This window comes from Haliotis asinina, chromosome 12 (assembly GCF_037392515.1).
Source record: "Haliotis asinina isolate JCU_RB_2024 chromosome 12, JCU_Hal_asi_v2, whole genome shotgun sequence".
Lineage (NCBI taxonomy): Eukaryota > Metazoa > Mollusca > Gastropoda > Lepetellida > Haliotidae > Haliotis > Haliotis asinina.
The window spans coordinates 18,022,277-18,045,506 of NC_090291.1; the positions used below are offsets into that span (position 1 = coordinate 18,022,277).

General features: G+C 40.1%; 1 protein-coding gene across 1 annotated transcript in view; it reads right to left on the reverse strand.

Moving 5' to 3' along the window:
- Positions 1-4,209: 4,209 nt before the first annotated feature.
- Positions 4,210-23,230, reverse strand: part of LOC137258597 (15-hydroxyprostaglandin dehydrogenase [NAD(+)]-like) — a 60,100-nt gene continuing 41,079 nt past the window's right edge. The window contains exons 2-7 of the mRNA XM_067796301.1: positions 13,921-14,044; positions 12,560-12,672; positions 11,941-12,037; positions 11,613-11,689; positions 9,752-9,879; positions 4,210-5,062 (exon numbers count right to left, since the gene is read on the reverse strand). Of these exons, the coding sequence (XP_067652402.1) occupies positions 4,954-5,062; positions 9,752-9,879; positions 11,613-11,689; positions 11,941-12,037; positions 12,560-12,672; positions 13,921-14,044 (648 nt within the window). The 3' untranslated portion in view covers positions 4,210-4,953. The remainder of the gene's footprint in view (positions 5,063-9,751; positions 9,880-11,612; positions 11,690-11,940; positions 12,038-12,559; positions 12,673-13,920; positions 14,045-23,230) is intronic.

The window sequence follows — 23,230 nt, forward strand, 5'->3', positions numbered from 1 at the left end:
TATTTCGTTAATGGCGTTCTCCAGCTAATTTTTTTCTGCTGTGCTGTTGGCTATTAACTTAGTCTTTCAACAGTTATCAACTGGTTGTACATTGTGCCTGCAATAATTTAGATACAATCGTTTCAGGCAAACTATATTCTCGATCAGGCATTGCTGACCTGTGAGTAACTGCTTAACTCACTCATTCATTGTGAAATCATTCATTGTGAAACATTTTTTTCAGCCAGCCCCCATGTTCCATCGTGTAACTCGGTCCCATATCACAGTTATGACCACTGGGTGTGGAGCAGAGGCGATAAAAAGTTAACTCATATCGGAACTGCTTTTATGCATCTGATAACAGGTAGTTTTGAGTCCTATTTTCGTTCTCAGTTTCAGTAATCGTGAACGCAAACCTGTGACATACTATCGTACAGCAATAAATAGTCAATAGGAACGGCATGTATAATGCCGTGTACCATTCATATGATCTAGACTATATACTTTGAGTATTCGCCTGTGAAGTGTCAACAGCTCCCCGCTCCAAAAGCTATTACTATCTAAATGGAACAAAGAGGCTTGGCAATACTGCACACTGACACGACAGATGACAAATCGTAGCAGTGCATGCTGCTAGTAATTTCCCGAAAGATGACAATCGGACAGAGGACAGAAACAGTTTCTCATCGAGAGGAATTTGATGTGGGTTTTGAAGGAAATGTTGCCGAGAAAGCCCAATGATCAAACAAGTTTCAGTATGTTATCGTCCAACTTGGTTGATTTAAAATGAACAAAACTATTGCGTTTACATGAGCAGTTTGCAGAACCCAGCCCACTCTGTTGCCCCAAACACATAAGACGGACAAGTGGTAGTCTAGACATTGTTCTTTGTGTACCGGCGTGTCAAGTGTAAACAGTTTCCATCGACGAAAGATATTAATCCCCAATGCCTTGAAAAAGTGATGCAATGTAACATGTTATTTAAATTGTATCTTATCGGTATGCCACATGAAAAAAGCAGAGGCTTGGCGATAATGTTCTGTAATACATAACGACAGCTGTCAGGAAACCCGTGCATTTTTTGGAAAGCCCAATGGTCCAACCAATTCCAGTCTGCCATTGCCCTGCTTGGATATTCTGTTGGACTTGACAACTTACCGAGATTTCCCTACGTGTGTCAGCGAAATGGAGGAGGTAAGTATTTGCATGGTGCTTAACCCCCTGTATAGAATGTAGTCTGTTTTGTTTTCAGTGGTTTGACTTTAACAAATGGGCCTGCAGATTTTATTCAGGGGATGTACATTGTAACTATTAAACACATGTCATTAACATCGGCTATGATGTAGAAATACATTAGCATTCACAGACACGGGCTGCGTATGGTCAGCGAACAATCACTGTACATAATAATCGTATGTTTCTTTGTGCATGTACGAGTGCAACGCTATCAATTACTTACCACTGGGTTGTACATGGTTGTAGCTGTAGTTGTACAAATAAAGCGCAATTAATAACGTCTGTATCACTGCATTTGATAGACGCATTTGACAGTGTCAAACTGTGCGCAGATCAATGGTGCAAAACTGTAGATTTTCTGGTCAAGGCTTGACCTCTGTCGTAACAGAAGCGTATTGTAACATGCTGCGTTAAGCATACAAGATTCATAACTATACCTCTTATAACGTACATTAATTACAGTATCTCCAGTTCTTTAAGCACTTACACTGTCCACAGGTTGTGAAATAATTGAAATACTTTTTAAAACCTTAAACCAAACACACGCATTGACATCATTCATCCGACCGAATGCATTTTCTTTCTTTCTTTCAGCACCATATTAACCTGTTTTAAACTACGTATTTTTGATATGATATTACCAGCTTCATGCAATAGCATCATGTTCTTCAAAAAGACTTTAGGTAAATGATTAGGTGCCGAAGCTTTAGCAAGTGCAAAATGGCAGACATGAATGCATACTCTTACTTGTGAGAACATAGCGCTTTTACATGTCTGTCTGCTGTATAGTGGCAGTGAAAATATGTGTGTACACAGTTTAACTCTAACCAGTGTGAAAGCTTTTGCCAGAAGTTCTTGGTAACGCTACAGTTCCGCAAAAGTTGACTGAGTGAGTGAGTGAGTGAGTTCATATTTATTGTCACCTCGGCAATATTGCAGCGATATCGTGACGAGAACAAGTAATAATGACATTGTAGAATGAATGAATATAAGAAACTAATAAAAAAAACTGTTGACGAAGAACAGTAAAACCACTAGTATATATCACAGATATCCATTTAAGACTAGTAGTTAAATCTAAAACAGTTTAACATTAGTGGACAATACCAGGTAAAAATGAGCTATAGATTGCCAACAACTGAAGGTACATCACCACACTAGGGGCCATGGGGACGTACATTACTTTTGCTACCTGCATGGACCCTAGATGGATTTACACCACCTCAGTCGTTATCAATTTAGGCACATCTAGCCATACATTTAAAAGGACACCATATACTACGATTAAAATAGCGGAGAGTTTGAATGTACACTCAGAGGAGGACAACTCCATCAAGATGTTGTCAACGGTGGTGTAGCTGCTGGCATGACTATTCGACATATGCATGACTTTATCGTAGTAGTTTAACGTGAGTTCATACTCAAGCCAATCACCCAGTGCAGCCTGGTAAAGTGGTGCGTGTCCGTGAGCAACTCGAAGTCAAACGGTAAATAAAACCAGTTCCCATATGCTTCGGCGATGGCTTTTTCCTCTGCTGTGATTTTGTCGAGCTGGTCTTGCGTGAAGCCATACCCAATATGCAACCAAGTCGGCACAATGACATTTTTCTCAACCATGTTGGGGAACTGAACCAGCAGTGTTTGATTTTTCTCTATATTGCTCGGATTGTTGGTGATAGTCACCGACTGATGCACAGCTTTGATGCCGAGTGGCTCTCTTAATCTTCGTAAATGATCCCGTTTTCTTCCCATTTTGTGACACTATATAGATAAATTATATAATATATGTTGAATAAATAAATAATGGCCGACATCGAAATGACCAATATTTGGGTTTATGAAACCTCCTTGCCCCCTGACGATACTGGTGAGGAGAACCCTTTGTTTACCAGAAACAGACCCTGAGCAAATTACTCATCGACGGCTGGGTTGATGATTTTTACAACACAATGGAGAAAGATAAAAATTATGTCGAGCCATTGGGGAGAGACTGTTCCAAGTTTTTCATCCAGAGGAGGTGCATGAATATAATCTGAATATGAATCTCATGTCCAAAAATACAAGACGCCCGCTTACCTTGCCCACACTGGCAGGAATACACAGTGGGAGAGAGACACTCGAAAGGAAGCCACTTTCATCAACTGAAAAGTCCTTTCGTCGCGTGCAGGAAACCATTGACCCAGTCCTCCACACAAACACCACGTTGGCTGATAGGATCCGAAGTTTCTCCCAAGAGCAAGGCACACCGAGTGCCAGTGTTATTATGGTATTGGGCTTCATCATATCAACCCTGGTCATATCGCTGAAGGGAGACAGTGGCCCACCAACAACACCACCACCAGGCCACCAAGCAGTGGTGACAATCAGAGATATAGAAACATCTGAAATCTCTTGAGGAGGTCCTAGGCCGTCTTAACGACAAAGCCGCTAAAGTGATTTCGGGAATCATAGGCAGCATCGTCTCTCGTGGCTGCTGTCGAAGATGGTCACATGGCTCGGTCAAAACCTGTTGGCCACCATCATCGCCATGGCCAGACTGGTGCACGCAGCCACTAAAGAAGTTTTAACCAAATGAAGTTCAAGCCAACTGCAACCCCACCGGCCACAAACACTGTCCCCTCATTCGTTTTGCATTTATGCTTGTGCGCAATTTTATAAACCATATCAACTTCACGTACACTGATAAAAAATTAACACAAAAAAAAATTAAATTTGATCTTGTAATATATACACAGGACAGGATTGTACCCGATCATGGAAGCAGTAGTAAGCCATTGGAAACCATAGATGGGTTTCATTTACAACAATTCCGTGAGACAACAACTAGAACGTGAACGTGACATTACATAAAGAATATCACAGAGCTGTTAATTCTGTGGATGTCATCAACACTGCTGTAATGGCAACTAGGCAGCCTGCATAGGATTGGGTGCAAGGGGTGATGGGTTGTTATTGCCGAACTTGTAGTGTTTGACATTGAAATAACAACCTGAATTGAAGCGGTGGCTGTATGTATCTTTTATGTATGTATCTTGTAAACTACAATGAAAAGGCTTGAAACATTACAAAATCAGAATTCTAGCTGAATCAAAGCTCAACACCATAAACGATCATATTTCCACCACACTCAGCGATAACAAAATATCAGAAGTTTTGTTTGTTTGTTTGGTTCCCTCAGAAATTGCTAATTACAACAGAATCTAACGAGTTTAGAAAACATTCTTGTAATAACCTCTTCAGCCAAAAGGAGACATTCAATAGAACAGGGAGGCAACAGACTTTCAAAGAAATACTAGAAAATATTAGGTTTTGGTCAGGGAAATGACAGGACGATCAAAAGTGCTATACACACTAGCCGGGGAGAGGTTAGGACTGACTTAAGCTTTATTTATAAAGCTTTACAGAGGCTGAGGGTAAACCTGATGTCGTACCCCAATCTTATATACTACTGTCTCTGCTAAGGAAAATTCTTCATCCCGTTTCGGGACTGTACGTAGGTGTATAACACACCCTAAAAAGAGACTTTCAACAATAGGATTCGACTAAATGAGTTTGCACGATACGCACTGAAGTTGTTACTTCGGTTTATTAACATTACACAATGGGACTCAACCACAAAAAGTACTAGAATTTGTACTTTTTTTTGTTTTTTTAACAGAGAGAAAATAAAACACAACATAGAATACATCAACCCTTCTCCGAACATTTTTTATACATTTTTAAACTCCTGTTTCTATTCTAATATTCCATGTAAACTTTCCCAACTTTCTGCATCATTTTTAACACGGCGCCATTCTTGGAGTCATCCTGTATCAGGTCCATGAAGCCTTCAGCCACATACTCCGGGCTGCAACCAATAAGAGAATAGTATGTCAACCCTCGATTATCCAGTCTGATGGATCTCCATTATGTTACAATATATTACTGCAAGTCATTCAACATCTTGTACTACAGTGGGTATAAGTTACATTCAAATTGCAAAAGGACTGCCTACTTGACACTGGATACTTGAGGGAGGCAATCAATGACGTCACTGATCATCTTAAAGTCGTGTGTTATAATTAGTTATATGTAAATACTGAAAACTCCAACACTTCAGAAAACATTACATGTCAGGTCTACATCACTTTATAAATTGGAGGAAACCATGGAGATTTTTAAGATGGTGGCAAACGCAGAAGCACAACGGAACTGGGATTCAAACCTACACTGGCTGGTGTCTGGGGTTCGAAATGGAAGCAGAGTGAATTCAGGGGCGCAGCTACCATTATTTAAGTCTGAGCATACACATGATTGTTGCTAAGAAGGTTGGCAAGCACTCAAAACTATCTGAACATAACGTTTTCCAAGCTATTGGGCTTACACGAAAATATTGGCTTGCAACGTGCGTTGAATTTGTGAGAGGTCTGAGCTACTCATTTTGTCAAAGAAACTTCAGCATAGTCTTCTAAATCATATTTTAATGTTCCCGTCACGATATGGCTGAAATATTGCCGATGTGACGTTAAATATTAATTCCCTCACTCACTCACTCTAAATCACATTTGGTACAAGACAGTATGTTATTTGTGTCAATACCTTTGACATTTTAGTTCTTTAATGTTCTTCACACTGCTGTAGTTATTGCCCCAGATACTAGAGAGCCATTTTTCACAGAAACCAAAGGAAGAGATAGTGAGTGAGTGAGTTAATGTTTAACGTCACATCGGCAATATTTCAGCCATATCGTGAAACACTGAAATGGAATATATGTGTATTATAAAAACCTCTCGACAAAGGACAGTAAAACAACTAGAGTGTCACAGAAAAGAATGTAAAACTAGTAATTATACCTAAAACAATTTATCTATAGAGGACAATACAATATAAAAATGGGCTATAGATTGCTAACATCTGAAGGTATATGATCATACTAGGGACCATTACAGTACTTTTGCTACCTGCACGGACCCTCGCTGAATTTACATCATCCCCTCTGCCGTCAGCAATTAGGAAGAGATACAGCAATACTACAACCCCCTGCTGGACGAAAACATACAAACCACAGTGGCAGAACCTACAATAGCCCCACTTTCAAAGGATACAACCAAACTTCTAGATGTCGAGCCTGGAAAATACATTCTGAGGGCACGCAAAACTTGTATTGTATGTGCTGCCAGTAGGGGAAGGTAGAACCCCAACCAAAGACATCAAAATATGGATACTTTCTAGAGAAAGAAAATAAAAGGAAAAACCAGGGTAGAAGCCATCTAGAAAGCAGACAGCTTGCTTCCCCGCAGAGTGAGTCCAGGAAAACCAACATCAATAAAATACCCCCCAAAATAATACAATAAAATATATCAAAGTAAAATAAAATAAAATAACAAGAACAAGCAAACAAACAAAATGAAGAACCAAACGAACAACAACAACAACAACAACAAAGCAACCCCAAAAACACTTGTGTCCAAAGTATACTGGTAGAAACAAACAGCCCCACCAGGGATACAGATGAGAATTTCTCCAGAATACCCACTGATATGTATTCAGCTATGAATGGTCGAACTCATGCTGTCAAATGACGTTATGGCGATTCATGAAAGGAAGGACATGAGGCCTGATGATTTCATCACGGTAATGTCGAGCTGTCAAATTGCCCTGGACCTGAATCTGAATGAGATCTGCCATGCCACTGTATGAGATACCAGTCCAAGCCATGTCACTGCCACCACCAAATCTGTCCACTTCCTGTTCACAATTTGCAGCGTAGCGTTCGTTACGATGTCTTTATACACGTGCTCTTCGGTCGGGACGTCGCAGCATGTAACATGACTCATCACAGAAGATAACAGTTCTTCACCTTTGCAATGGCCATGGGAGATGTTGGCGACAGCCTGACCTGACCTGTTGACCCTTGCTGCTGGTAGCGATGCCACAGTCTTGCTATGGTACTATGTGACACATTCAGTTGCCTTGCAATCACAGACAGAGACTCCCCGGGATCCAAATGACCAATCGCATTGTGAGTGAGTGAGTGAGTATAGGCATGACTTTAACACCGGATTTATGGTTGTCGACTGTCGCAAGAGCACTGAAACACCCTGACATTTATTGGAAATGATGCATGGAATGTGCATGCAAAAGGAAAAGCATGAATTTCTTCCCGTTCACAATTTATTGCATTTATTGAGGAAAACAGAGTTTGGTGCGTCTGTGCTTTGGCGAGTTGTCCTCAATCAAAATGGATTTCGATCTTAAAAGTGAAGAGGAGTCCCAGTCGGACCAGGGATATCCTGAACCTGAGGAGATCTAGACTTTCTTCATTAGCATTGGAGAGGGTTAGGCAAAGTAGGGAAAATACTGTGGTTCATGGTTCACAGTATGGTGAGACAGGTTCAGCGTCTGTTATATTATATCTGCAGGATAGCACACTGCATTTCGGGTTACAGATTAAACATGACTGGCGGGACCAACATCTCCAGTAACAACAGCATCTGCCAACGTGGTAAGGCCATAAGCTATTGAGGCTAATGATCCTGAATTTCTTCACCAACTTCGGGGAAACAACTGCAAACCTTATGCAGAGTAATTGCTCGAGGATGATTCATCAAATTGCTGAAAAGTATGTGCAAATATCATGCATGAGAACTGCTGCGTTTTGGTGCCGAGTTTAATCATTTCTTGAAAGCATGCCAAAAACTCTTGTCAGTGTTCCGAATTTGTTTTACTATACATCAGTTCATGTGTAAATAGTACCTTTAAACAGTATGGAATATTTTGCAAATGTATGCGGCCACATTTACACTTGTGAGTCTAAACTTTTGATGAGTAGTACAGTTGAACACACGAGTCTAATGATGAAGGGAACAGTAGAGTCTTAGAGTGAATGAAACAGATGATAGTAGACTCTAATGTTAAATATAACACATAATTGTAGATTCTAAAGGTAGATGAAGTGCAAGGCTGTAAACACTACCAGTGACCGAAATAGTAAAAAGGGAAATGGTTTTCGTGTCTGGGGGAATTAAGTTGATCATTTCAGACTAATGTTGATTGACTTATATCCAGCGTCTCTTACAAGAGATAGTGTGACGTTAAATATTAACTCACTCACTCACTCACTACAAGAGATACCAAGTATCTTCATGATTGTTGTTCATGAAGATGCTTGATGCACGTGTAATTTGCTGTGGCTGTGTTTTGGCTAATCGTAAAGCGTGACGTGAGGACGTTGCGCTTCGGCATCATTTGGTGTTTGGGCGATGATGTGGTAAAACAGCATGCCAACTTTGAAAAATGATAGTTACCTATGCCATAGAAATACTTTGATACTGTATTTTCACCATATTTATGTACGTATAGTTTCTTGGGGTTTTTAAGAGAGTTGTGTGGATGCGTGCATAGCAAAACTTCTATGTGAGTACAACCACGTGCTTGCACGTCTGGAGGCGATAACGTTTTCCCCAAGTGTTGGTTTGGACAATCCACATAGTCTGTGCACCAATTCGCTCCTGGACTTCAATTGTTTTGGAAACTATACTAGGCACATACAGAAACTGTGCATTGTCTAAGTATTACCCCAGTTGATAAGTACGATAACAATGTCAAAGGTACATATACATTTTAATGGACGGATCATGAGACCATAACAAGTCAGGACAATTTCAACTGAAAAGTCAATCACAATGACGTCGCAAGTTCACAAACGTGACAGGAGTCAAACGACCATGTCACAACCCACTAACGGGTATGTCCACCATCGGCGAGCTTGTCGATTTTCTACTAATTTTGCTGGGGAAAAATGTGTAGTAAAAGGTAGTATCAGTCCTGATAGTCCTGACCGGTTTTGTGCTCTCGATAGGAATCAGCTGTGTGAGCTCTTTACAGCGTTATTGCACCGTCACTCCCTTCGTTCGTTGCCTCTCTACCTTGAATAAAGGTCTAACAAAATACAAACAGGATGTCTGTAGGTAGTCTCAACAAAGTTAATCCCAATGAATGGGTCGAAGTACGCTCACACATGTTTTAGAAGCCACAATCCATTATTTTAGAATCAAGCGAGGAATTCATATATAGGTTTATTACGCTACCTATCTTAGGAGCTGGTATATAGGTAACGTGCAAGACACACAGTCCTGGAAAACACGCACAAAAATGGGCTTATGATAATTAGGTCAAAATAAAACAAGGGGGCGGGAGTTGGAGGGTTAGAAAGAGAGGGATGCAATAACCCCACCACCTACCCTATATACCCCGTAAATACTCCTGGTTCCACTGAACGACAGAAACAGAGACACCCTATTTTTAACATGGCTGCCAGTTTCTCAGATTCACCTGGGTTAATCATGAGACGTGTATATTTTGTGGGCAGGTAAGTTTTGGCCATAAGTGGCAATATTTTACATCCAAACGGGCCTGTGGTCTGGCTGAAATATTTGGGAGTTTCATACCCTGGAATAGCATATATAAGATACAAAACCTGGTTGAATAAAAACTCTCCTGATTAATTGAAAATGACTGTGTATTGGATATGCGAGATGAACTGAACAACACTTACGACATCAGTCCATGGTTTTCATAATATTTGACGAAATCTGCGGCATCACGGGGCACCAAGGTTGTATCGGCCATAGAAGGACATAACGCATTCATGCGCACCCCATTGTCAAGACACAGAGGATTTTCCTGAAACATTCAGCATACCTTCATACCTGGGGCGCACACAGCTGCATAAAAGTCCGTTACATTCCCAAATGTAAGCTAAATGATCCACATATCATTCCATCGTTTGGGTATGTTTGTTGTAAACGAACCAATTTATGTTGATATGATATTGGACACAAAGTCAAATTGTATGGTATAGGTAGGCTCTCCTTTCTAACCTTTCTCCTACCCATTTATAGCAGATTTTCCAAGCAGTACCAGGAAGGGAAGTCTATAGGCCCATGCGGCATTTCCGCTCTTTTAACATGCTAACAATCTTAACGTTTAACTGCAATGAAACTAGTGACTAGTCTAAGTTATCAAAACGAATGTGTCATGAATTGGGAAGATGCAATTCGACAATAACTTCAGAAATAGTAAACTTTCGCGCTTAATCATTAACAATAAGATACTGATTCACTTTATATAAGACTCAGTTCTGTTAAATATAATGAGTATTTTGTTGTCAAAGCTTCCGTTCATCGGAAGGGATGGGTAGATGGCGATATTGGCCCATAGTTGAAAGAGGTAAAATAATTAGCCTCAGAGAGTTGGGAATGGCTTGGGGGAATGTGCAACAGATCAAGGCTTCAAAATTCAAATGTACTGCTTCCATTCATGGTATGATAAAGCTCTGTCAGAAATACAAGGCAAGAGGTAACTGATCGTGAAAAATCCGGAAGGCTCCGATGTACAACTAAGCGTGAAGACAGAATGATACAAAACTCATGCCTGAGAGACAGGTGTGCAACTCTGAATATATTAGGAGGTAGGGTTTAGGCCGACACATCAGTCATATGTGTGTTAAGCACCCACTCCAAGCCCATGTGTGGTTCCTCATGTCAACTAATACCCGGGGTATCCTGAAAAGCATACTGAACAGTGTGAAGTACCAGCAAATAAGTTTAACTGATATCAAGCAAAACTGTGAATGTTTCATTTTCCGTAAAAGAAATTTGTATCCTAGCAGGATAACGCCCCTGCCCGTAATTTGAAATCCATATTTTGGGCGACCCGAGGGTTACCAGTGCTTCACTGCCCCGGAAATTCTTCTGATTTGGCCCTCTGGGATATCATCTGTAAAGAAGTTGCCATAGACTTGTCCGCATCAAGCTCAGAGCGTTTGGAATCCATTAAAAGACATTGGTACTCTCTGACAAATGATACTCTGTTAGCATTATACCAAAATATGCCCCGACGAATAAAAGCAGTCATCAAGTCCAGGCGTGGAATACTCCTTATTACCATGCTTACAGAAGTCTCGTAACTGTACATCACTGTTTTTTTAACTGCCAAAATATGTACCTGTTCGACAGTAATAACGTCCGATTGACAAATGTAACAGACTTTCGTTATGCGGCTGCAGTGTGTTAGAGTTGGCAATGCTCAGATTGTCTGAACTGTGCCAATAATTCATCTTTAAAACACAATATTTATGTTTAAAAAGACCTTGACTCTGTGTCCCCGAAGAGGGAAAACATATCACAGAATCCAATTTATCTCTAGACCTGTGTGGATTTGTGCTTACTTGAAGATACATATTTGTAAATGAGTTTATTGTGTCTCTGAGACTAAATGATGGCCTGAGGAAGACTGGGTTGGTGGTAAAACCTTAATAGCAAATTAAATTCGAATATTTTAAAACAGTTCGAGACTATTGCTTCTCTATAAAATATAATGCAGCCTAGTTAAGACCCTGTCTGGTGGATACTCACTGCCCAACTCCTGGTGAATCCGACGATCCCGTGTTTAGTGGCAGTGTAAACTTCAAATCCACGTACTGGCATGACACCTGCACAAACAGAAACACGTGACCTATGTTAGTCCTGCCTTGTTCCCACTTAACAAATTGTCTTTTATCGTCGGTGGCTTATGCATGCATTATACGTCATGTCGACCTCTCGCAACATTTGCCGTGTTCTTTAGTCATGAAGCTGAAGGAAAGGTGCACTGCTGCTCTTGTCATACGTCACTATCAATGGGACAACATCCAACTGTTACATCACGGAATACAGCATGTTCTGAGTTTCTGAGTTACCTAACCTGCTATGGACGCCGTGTTGATGATAACTCCACCGCGGCCCCCTTTGTCCTGACGCATCAGGTCCAGGGCGAGGTTTGTCCCTCGGATCACGCCTTTCTGAAACACACCGTCATTATGGTACAGCTCACATCGCCTGAAAGTCCCAGGCTCACCTTCATAGAGGAGAGGTGTCTACGTCCAAGTTCAATTCTGGGGCTAAACTTCACAATGGCGTGGTACTGTCTACGTGGTTATGCCCACATCTACGGTGAAACACATTGTCAGACAACTCAGTATGTGGAACAATGCAACAGAACTAAAGTACATAGGAATCTGACGCTCTTGAATATTCCTATGCTAATGTCAGGTTAGATCTGTATGTCTTTTACTACAACCTTGTTTAAGCACATGGAATCCATACGTGATTAGAGTTCACTCCGAAAAAGAGACAACAGTGTGTAACACATTCCGGTATACCATCAGTGTCTTCTTTACTCAACATAAATATAACAATGCAAGCATGACAGTACCAAATGTTACTTGTTTTAAGTGAATACCCATTATGAACGAAGATCCACAGCATTAATCATGAAAGTTGTTCTAGTGTCTGTAACAATCGAGATAAGTGGACTAACTGACCAAGTTGACATCAACGGTCTTCTCCCAGACATCACTGGCCTCGCCAACGATCCCAGCGTTGTTTGACATGATGTCCAGTCCACCAAATCTTTCACGAACCTGATGGAAGACGGCTGAAACACGAGGACACAACTGTGGACGTTGAGAGGAGGTGAATGTGGACGAGGAGAGGAGATGAACGTGGACGTGAAGAAAACATGAATGTTGACGTGGAGACGGCGTGGCGGTGTAGAGGAGAAGCATCACATACACAGCCAGTAGAGAGTATACTAAGGACAAGATTCAACTCATTTATCATTTTAACATTGTTAAAGTTAAGCATTTGCTGTCACAAACGATGCAAGAAAACCCCTGTGAACGAGCAAAACAGAACAAAGACAAGTAGAAAACATTCATATATTGCATTATTAGATCTAAGCAACAGAGCAAGTTATACAAGGTCACAAGTCAATTTCAAAATATTGATTTCAAATACAATACAAGTGAGACAAAATCTAAGGCAATGGGTCACAAACTATAATATAGCAAACTCACCAAAGACTTAGTGCGAAAGAAAAACAGTTATGCAGAATGTAAGACAGCGAGCGGTCTAACGGCTATGAAGATTCAGTCGTTGACAGATGCAGAAAGATATTACTCCAGTTAAACTCTGTGTCTGTGTCTGTGTCTGTGTCTGTGTCCATCAAACACACGGCAACTAGCATTTATATATACATTCAGTCATTTCCTGGAAGTTCGAGCACATACGACCATCGCCAACACTGTATAATGGCCTAGCAGTCTCCCAGAAGTAACAGATAGAAAACCAAGGGCAGATAATTTTCGGAAAACCTGCTGCCAAAATCCTAAAAATGCTGACCATCTATTTCACATCTATAAATGTGATCCATCATAATTATTATTCAAAACGTCGTGACCCAATAACAATTATTACTTCATTAATAACAAAATATACAGAAAATACACACTCGTAACAACATTACTGTTTTTTGTTACAGAAGTGTCAAAAAGGGATTAGATTAAAAGTATTGCAATATGAGCTGATAACATTTTGCCCTCTCTTGTGAGATTACACAAGATTCGAGGAAAATTCTCTAGATAACTCGAAGTAAGGGTCTGTGCACCAATTCCTTTTCCAACGCTTTCATAAATATTCTCCTACTCCCCTTTCACAAGTATACAGACGACATAACGTCCGTAAATACTTAGACTGGCTGCATTTGCGTAACATGGCATATATACCCCTCTAGGACCATTGGCGCCCCTAGATTACACGCCCTTAATACGTGCTCACGACTAGGAGAAATCAGTTTTCCCCTAATTCATTCTTCAAACAAGGAAAACTATATTTCTCATTCCACCTTCCATCTGTGCTTGTGACGTAACATCGGCTCTCACAAACATCACGTTGTTTTCGCCATACTTCTCTTGGAAGGTTTTCAGCGTCGCTTCCCCCGTCTCCGAGTTGACATCACAGATTAGAACCTTCATAAGTTAGAATAAATAACAACGTGCATGAGAACATTGTAATTTGCATTTGTCAATAGCAGCAACAAAACTAGTTCAATAATCAAAAGCAGTTACTGCGATTATATCCCAATGCCCGACTAAGTTCACGGTCCAAATAAATGATCTTACCTCACACGTGAATGTCGCTTTGTGATTGGCTAAGCGCCCTTGTATTTTTTTCAATGTACCACGCTTACGGACGTTGCATTTTTTTTCAATGTACACCGCTGGGAATGTCGAACTCATTTGGTTCTTCATGGTAGTATTTCTTTATCCCGAATAACATCGAATCACGCATAATGCACTGAAATTACCGATATTTATACTACGGTTAAAAACCTGGAAATTTAGAATTTACTTTGAATGTTTGCGGACTTACGTACCCTCTCAGGAGGACAATAATTTTACGATACTTCAACCCCCTTTGAGGGTACACCCACTAACAATGCAAGTCACGAATCTAAATTACCAATAATTAAAATACATCTATTTATAGATCATATTATTCAACATTCAATCAAGAAATCAATATCCTTTAAAAAACCAATGATTAAATGAGAATTAACAGTGTTAAAAAGATCCTTGACAGTTTTGACATCGAAATATTTATCCCTTGTGATGGAGAATTCAGCACAGTCAAGCAGGATATGCTTGACCGTGACTCTCTCATCACAAGGGATACAAAACGGAGGATCCTCACCTTTCAATAGGTATGCATGAGTATATCTAGTATGGCCAATACGACATCGTCTTAAAATAACCTCTTCAAATCTGGACTGACAACCCAAGTAGGTGTAACCAATATACGGTTTTATTTCATGTAATTTATTTATATCTACTTGGGTGTCCCACTTCTTCTGCATCAGATCACGGATGTAAGCTCTAATGCTCGCTTCATAATCAGAGTATGGAATAAGAAGTGGTGTCACAGATTTGTTGAGTGCTGCCTTAGCAGCAAGATCGGCCATTGCGTTACCGGAAATGCCAACGTGGCTGGGTAACCAACAGAAGACGATGTCGTATTGGCCAGTGGCAAGATTATTATACAATTCAAGAATGTCAATTAAAAGTGGTTGTTTACAAGAGATATTTTTAATAGCCTGAAGACAAGAAAGAGAGTCGGAATATATTATATACTGTTTATGTTTCGGGTGTCTTTGAATATATGTAAGAGCTGTTAGTATGGCGTTAGCTTCTGCTGTAAAAATAGAACTCTTATCTGGTAATCTAGACGATATTGTTCTGGATCCAATGACAGTGGCACAAGCTACTGCGCCACCATCCTTGGACCCATCTGTAAATAAGGATTTATAATTGCTATATTTATGTTGCAATTGATTATATTCCTGCTTATATTGTAATTCATTACTTTCTGATTTTTTAAATGTGGTCAATGTGAGGTCTACTTGGGGCTTGCCCAACTGCCAAGGAGGAGAAGAAATAAGACGGGAGGGAGCTATGTTTTTTTCAGCTGAATGCCGGCAGCAGAAAGAAAGGGGTTTATTCTTAAAGCAAGAGGTGGAACACGAGAAGATTTCTTATTGTATAAATCCTCATACAGGGGAATGAAAACACTGTTATATGCAGGGTTTGACTCATTTGAATATAGTTTTGTTACATACTGTAAAGCTAATTTTATACGTCGCTGCCCAAGAGATGGTTCATCAGCCTCGACATACAGGCTGTCAACAGGTGAAGTTCTAAAGGAGCCAAGACAAAGTCTTAGATTCAGTACATCATCAAGGTCTAATAGTTTTAAGTTGCTTTTGCAGGCTCCACCATAGACAATGGAGCCATAATCAAGTTTAGAACGCACGAGAGATCGATATAGATGGAGAAGGGTAGCTTGATCCCCTCCCCATTTAGAATTTGAAACCACTTTCAACAAGTCAAGTGCTTTCAGGCATTTAGTTTTAAGTGATTTAATATGCGGTAAAAACGTTAAGTGTGAGTCAAAAATGAGACGCAAGAACTTAGCTTCCTTCACAACTTTAATTGGTGTGCCATCTAGAGATAGTTCAGGGTCTTTATGTGGTTTATATTTACGACAAAAATGTATACAGTTAGTTTTCGATTTAGAAAATTTAAAGCCGTTTTCAAGACACCATTTATTAATCTTGTTTAAACACAACTGTAGTTGTCGTTCGATGGTATGCATATTTTTACCACGACAAGAAATATTAAAATCATCCACAAATAACGATCCATCAATTGAATCGTTTAAAACTTTTGATGAACTGTTTATCTTTATACTAAAAAGTGTGACTGACAAAATACTGCCTTGTGGAACACTCTGATCCTGATTGTAATGATCAGACAGGGTAGAACCCACGCGGACTTGAAATTGTCTGTTATTTAAAAATTTGCCTATGAATTCAGGCAAACGACCTCGCAAACCGAAGTCATGTAAATCTCTCAGAACGCCATACTTTCAGGTTGTGTCATATGCCTTCTCCAGATCAAAAAAGATAGACACAGCATGTTGTTTATTAATCAGCGCGTTTTTCACAAATGATTCTAAACGCACTAAGTGATCGACAGTACTTCTGTTTTTACGGAAACCACATTGTATATCTGTGATAAGGTTATTTGTTTCCAAGTACCAAACTAGTCGATTATTTATCATGCGTTCCATGGTCTTGCAAACACAGCTAGTTAATGAAATCGGACGATAATCGGATGGATCCGTATGATCACGTCCAGGTTTAGGTATTAGTACTACTATAGCATCGCGCCATGAAGAAGGAAATTTCCCGGAAGTCCAAATATCATCAAAAATTGACAAGAGCGTCTCTAAACAGGATTCTGGTAAGTGCTTCAGGAGCAATAATGGATGTTATCAGCTCCAGTAGCAGTGTCATGAGCTTGATCAAGAGCAGTATGGAGTTCATGAATAGAAAACGTTTCATTATAATCTTCCCCATTATCAGAATTGAAATTAATAGTTTTCTTTTCTTGTTGTTTTTGATACTGCTGAAATTTAGGTGTATAATTCGAAGAGGAAGAGTGTTTAGCGAGAGTTTCGCACAGTTTATTCGCAATATCTAATTTATCAGTAAGTAATTGATCTCCATGTTTAAGATGATGGACAGTAGATTTAGTACCTTTACCTTTGATTTTCTGGACCATGTTCCATACCTTGGACATGGGTGTCCGAGAATTTATTTTGGATACATAATTTTGCCAAGATTGGCGTTTGTTCTGTTTAAAAGTACGCCGCGCTTTAGCATTTAAAATTTAAAATTTATTTAAATTATGCACCATGGGATGGCGACGGAAATAATGTTCTGCCTTTTTCCTTGCCTTCCTAGCTTGTTTGCACTCATCGTTGAACCATGGTTTTCTTATGTGTGGAACTGCAGAGGACTTTGGTATACACTCATCAGCTATAGAGTTCAATTCATCAGAAAAACATTTAATAGCATCAGGAACGTCAATAAAACGTTCAGGTTTACGTTTCTCCGCACACAGTGTTTCATATAAAGCCCAGTTAGCCTTTTTAAAATTCCGCCTTGATGATGGAGGAACATCAGATGGAGTTACAGATTTTAGTATAGTAGGAAAATGGTCACTTCCACAGAGGTCATCGTGGACTGACCATTCGAATTCATTTAGTAGTTCTGAATTTGTGAGTGACAAGTCAAGAGCAGAATAGGTCCCTGACCCAGGGTGTAAATATGTGCTGGAACCATCACTATAAATACATAAATCATTGTCAGAACAAAAGTCCTCCAACAATTTACCTTTAGTGTTTGTAGTTACACTACCTCAGAGTGGGTTGTGCCCATTTAAATCTCCCATTATAATACAGGACTTCGGGAGTTGGTCATATAGAGCTTGAATATCAGTTTTAGTGAACGTCGAAGACGGCGAAATATAAAGAGAGCATAGCGTAAACGCTACATGTAAACAAATTCTCACTGCAACAGCCTGCATATTAGTATTAAGTGAAACAGGGCTTTGAATAACGTTTTGTCTCACTAAAACGGATGACGCGCCAGTAGCTCTATCACCCGGAGGTGAAAAAGAATGATATGCATTAAAATGACGAAGGTCAAATATATCTGTTTGTTTTAAATATGTCTCTTGGAGACATATCGCTGAAGGTGTAAAATCTTGGACTAATAGCTGTAATTCATGTAAATTAGTCCTCAATCCTCTGCAGTTCCACTGTACAATATTATTGGAATAAACTATCTTTTTGGGGGATTTATTGGGGATCTACCCCGCACTCTTTTGGAGGGCGACAAGCTATGTGCCCTAGAATGGACGTTTTCAGAAACGTCCATGTCTTCAAGAGACCCGTATTTATTATTAAACAATTGAACTTTATTTTGTGACCCCCTGGGAGCTCTGCCACTTTGTTGTTTTGAACCATCAGGCTTAGGCTTAGATTTACCTTTAGCAGTTTGTTGTCAAGAGTGAGCGCACACAACAGACAATGTGCAAGTATTTACGCCATGCCCATACTTTTGGCACTTGAAGCATCTCAATGGATTTGGAATGTACGTTTCCACTTTGAGTTGACAGTAACCAGCCTTTATTGATGTAGGAGTAGAAAAAGAGAACAAATATGTGTTTGTTTGTTGGATCTCATTGTTTTTCCGGGTAGTGAAACGTTTTACACATAGCACACCTTGTTCCTTCATTTCTGAGGCAATATCAATCTCCAGCATATCAGCAAAAAGGCAGTCTCGGTCTCTCACTATGCCTCTGCTGGTGTTAAGTGTTCGGTGGGCAGAGACTGATACGGGAATGCCGACAAAAGATTTAGTTGACAGGAGATTAGTTGCTTGTTGTCTCTTACTGCATTCAATAAGAAGAGACCCTGAACGCAAACGTCTAACGTTTTTAACATCTCCTGCTATGCCTTGTATGCATTTTGAAATGGCAAAAGGGTTCAGCTTCAAGGGTGTCTTGTCAACAGTCTCAAGTATTATGAAACGTGGCCAATGGTCAATAGATGTGGAGGGTCTTAGTTCATTAATATCAGGTTCTGTGTCAAGAGTACGTTTTTTCTTGGTGACAGGGGTTTCATATCTCCTGTTTGTTCAACCCAAGCCTTGTTTCATTGATTACACGATGCCATTTAGAAAGTGGTCAAATGCAACATATGTCATATTTGGGATTTCACTTTCTTAGTAAAGTACAAATTCTAGTACTTTTTTCGGTTGAGTCCCATCCGGGATTCGAACCCGCACCCTCAGAGTCAGGCACCTAATCGCCAGGACACAAAGTCAGCCGCCTAGCCCGCTCAGCCACCGCGACTTCCACAAAAATGAAAGTCGGACAACTGGTAGTCTAGACTGCGTACTTTGTGTACCCCTCTGATGAGTGTAAATTGGCACGGCTTCCACGGCCAAAAGCTATGATTACACGATGCCATTTAGAAAGTGGTCAAATGCAACATATGTCATATTTGGGATTTCACTTTCTTAGTAAAGTACAAATTCTAGTACTTTTCTCGGTTGAGTCCCATTCGGGATTCGAACCTGCACCCTCAGAGTCAGGCACCTAATCGCCAGCACACACAGTCAGCCGCCTAGCCCGCTCAGCCACCGCGACTTCCACAAAAATGAAAGTCGGACAACTGGTAGTCTAGACTGCGTACTTTGTGTACCCCATGCTGATGTTGTTTCTCCCACCCCTGTGTCCAGATGACAACTTTGATACTTAACAGCAGAATGGCTGCTCAAACTTTATTTTGGGGATTGTATATAAATATCAGGTATTGCTTTGTACAGGGTGAACCTTGTACCGTACTGGAAGTTACTACACTATTCCCGAGTCGAGGTACTTTGTAATTTATCGTTCTCAATTGTTGACTAACGGATTATTTGAGCGTTGCAGTCAAGCAAAAGCCGTACATAAATCTATCACCCTTGGTGGCTTCTTGTTTCTTTCACTCAATTCCAATTCGACCGAACAGTTATACGCCTAATCTGGCACATGTGCCAAATATAGCCCACAACTTTAAATGAAACAGAAAACACTTGGAGTATATTGTTAAGTTTAAAACACCGAATTAAGTAAAACATAATATACAAATAGATACTACGTGCTGATGCATAGTACAAGGTGACACTAATATGACATTCTAGAATATGCGTAACTGAACTTTAACAGAACGTGTATGTTAATGTACATATGACAACATACATGCACACTGCAGCACGTGCACTGGAATATATGAAGGGACAGTGAAGAAATTCGGAAGAAATATTTCTTATGTACTGCCCGTACTGCTCTTTGTGATGTCATGTTGCCATGGTGTACCGTGTCATGAAATTCCTGAAACGGATTTTGAGATCAAAACGAAGCTAATATTTATAAACATTATAAAAACGACTAACCGACTAACAATGTGTTACTCTCAGTTATTTTAGGACAATATCCTTTGAAGCATTCGTAATGTATACAACTTTAGTTTGACAACAAAACACGTGTACTCTTTTGCTTTGCCGCCTGCTGGTATGTAACTATGCATTAATACCAGCACCGGCAGGTCTTGCCGTGAGGTCAGTCCACATCCTTTGTTCTTGGTTTACTGACTTTCTCAACGAGTGAGTGAGTGAGTTAATATTTAACGTCACATCGGCAATGTTGCAGCCATATCGTGACGAGAACATACATGACATAATATATATATATGACGAACCTCTCGACGAAGGACAGTAAGAACACTGGACTATCACAGTTAGTATTATAACTAGCGTGAAAACTTAAAAAATAGTAGCAGAGGGTAGGTCACCATATTAGGGACCATGGGGACTTGCAGTACCTCTGCTACCTGCATGGTTGGATTTACACCATCCCCATCAGCTGTTGGCGACTGCAAGATTAGCAACAAATTAAAATGACACAGCTACAGCTAAAAAAGTGCAAGATTAAATCTGACTTCAACCGATTTTGGACTTACGTACCCTCTTAGGAGGACAATAAATTTATGGTACTTTAATCCCCTTACAGCCACTAACTCTCTTAGTTGCTAATTCAACTTCTAATCATAAAATATTTATCTTTTTACAAGTCAGTGACATGTAAGAGGTCTAATTCTTTTAAAACGCAATGATCAAATGATAACTAACATTACTGAAAAGATCCTTCAAAGTTCTTGACTTAAAATAGTTATCCCTTGTGATGGAATATTCACCACAGTCAAGCAAAACATGCTTGACTGTGATTCTTTCATCGCAAGGGATACGAAACGGAAGATCTTCACCTTTGAGCAAATATTCATGTGTATATCGTGTGTGGCCAACACGACATCGTCGCATAATGACCTCTTCAAATCTGGACTGAGAACCCAAGTAGGTGTAACCAATGTAGGGTTTTATTTCATGTAATTTGTTGATACCTACTTGAGTGTCCCACTTCATCTGCATCAGATCACGGACGTAAGACGTAATGGTAGCTTTATAATCACTGTAGGGAATAATAAGTGGTGGAAAAGATTTGTTGAGTGCTGCTTTAGCATCAAGGTCAGCCAGTGTGTTCCAAGAAATGCAAACATAGCTGTCGTATTGGCCAGTAGCAAGATCATTATATAATTCAATAATTTCTATTAAATGTGGATGTTTACAAAAAAAGATTTTTAATAGCCTGAAGGCAAGAAAGAGAGTCTGAACAGATAATATATTGTTTACGTTTAGGGTGTCTTTGAATATATTTAAGAGCTGTAAATATGGCGTTTGCCTCTGTTGTAAAAATAGAACTGCTATATGGTAATTTGAAGGGCATTGTTCTAGATCCAAAGATGGTGGCGCGAGCTACTGTGCCACCATCCCTACATCCGTCTGTAAATATGGATTTGAAATTGTTGCATATACTTTTTGATTGATTATATACTTGTTTACATTGTAATTCATTCGTTTCTGGCTTTTTAAATGACGCTAATGTTAGGTCAACTTATAAAGAACAGGATTACACTCATTAGAAGATAATTTTGTAATATATTGTAAAGATAATTTTATGCAGCCTGAACATAGAGACTGCCAACATGAGAGGTTCTAAAGAAGTCTTAGACCTTGGTGGTGGACAGAACCTAATAGTTTTAAGTTGCCGTTGCAGGCTCCACCATAGGCGATGGAGCCATAATCAAGTTGAGAACGGACCAGTGATCTGTATAGTGAGTGAGTGAGTTAATATTTAACGTCACATATTGCAGCCATATCATGACGAGAACATACGTGACATTAAAATCCAAATATATGTACATATTATGAAGAACCTGTCGACGAGCGATAGTACAACCACTAGATTATCACAGTTCGTATTTAAAACTAGCGTGGAAACTTAAAAAAATAATAGTATCACTATTTGGACAGTACAATATAAAAACAGGCGGCACTCATTCAACCTCCCGTCTAGGTGAAGTGAGCGTCGAAGGGGTGTATTGAGCAAAGGGAACGCAGTCACAGGCCCCCAGTGCCCTCAACCCCCAGACTCCCGCCCTCCATCGACACAGGGCCGCAACCCACGGCAAACGGATTGGTGGACCAAATATCCCCCCGGGTCCACAACGGGGGTGTCGGCAAGCTCTTGGCGTTACCCAGCACCCACCACGAGGAGGTGGCTCGCAACGGGTGCCCTGTGAAATATATGAACCGTTTGAAGCATATTGGGAAATACTACAAATCCTTTCATTAGACAGGTCTAGCAATCACATTAGATACAGTTCATTACTCAACTAACGATTTATCACCATCATCAATGTTCGTGACACGATTTACCAGCGTTACCCAGCACCCACCACGAGGAGGTGGCTCGCAACGGGTGTCCTGTGAAATATATGAACCGTTTGAAGCATATTGGGAAATACTACAAATCCTTTCATAAGACAGGTCTAGCAATCACATTAGATACAGTTCATTACTCAACTAACGATTTATCACCATCATCAATGTTCGTGACACGATTTACCAGCGTTACCCAGCACCCACCACGAGGAGGTGGCTCGCAATGGGTGCCCTGTGAAATATATGAACCGTTTGAAGCATATTGGGAAATACTACAAATCCTTTCATAAGACAGGTCTAGCAATCACATTAGATACAGTTCATTACTCAACTAACGATTTATCACCATCATCAATGTTCGTGACACGATTTGCCAGCGTTACCCAGCACCCACCACGAGGAGGTGGCTCGCCACGGGTGCCCT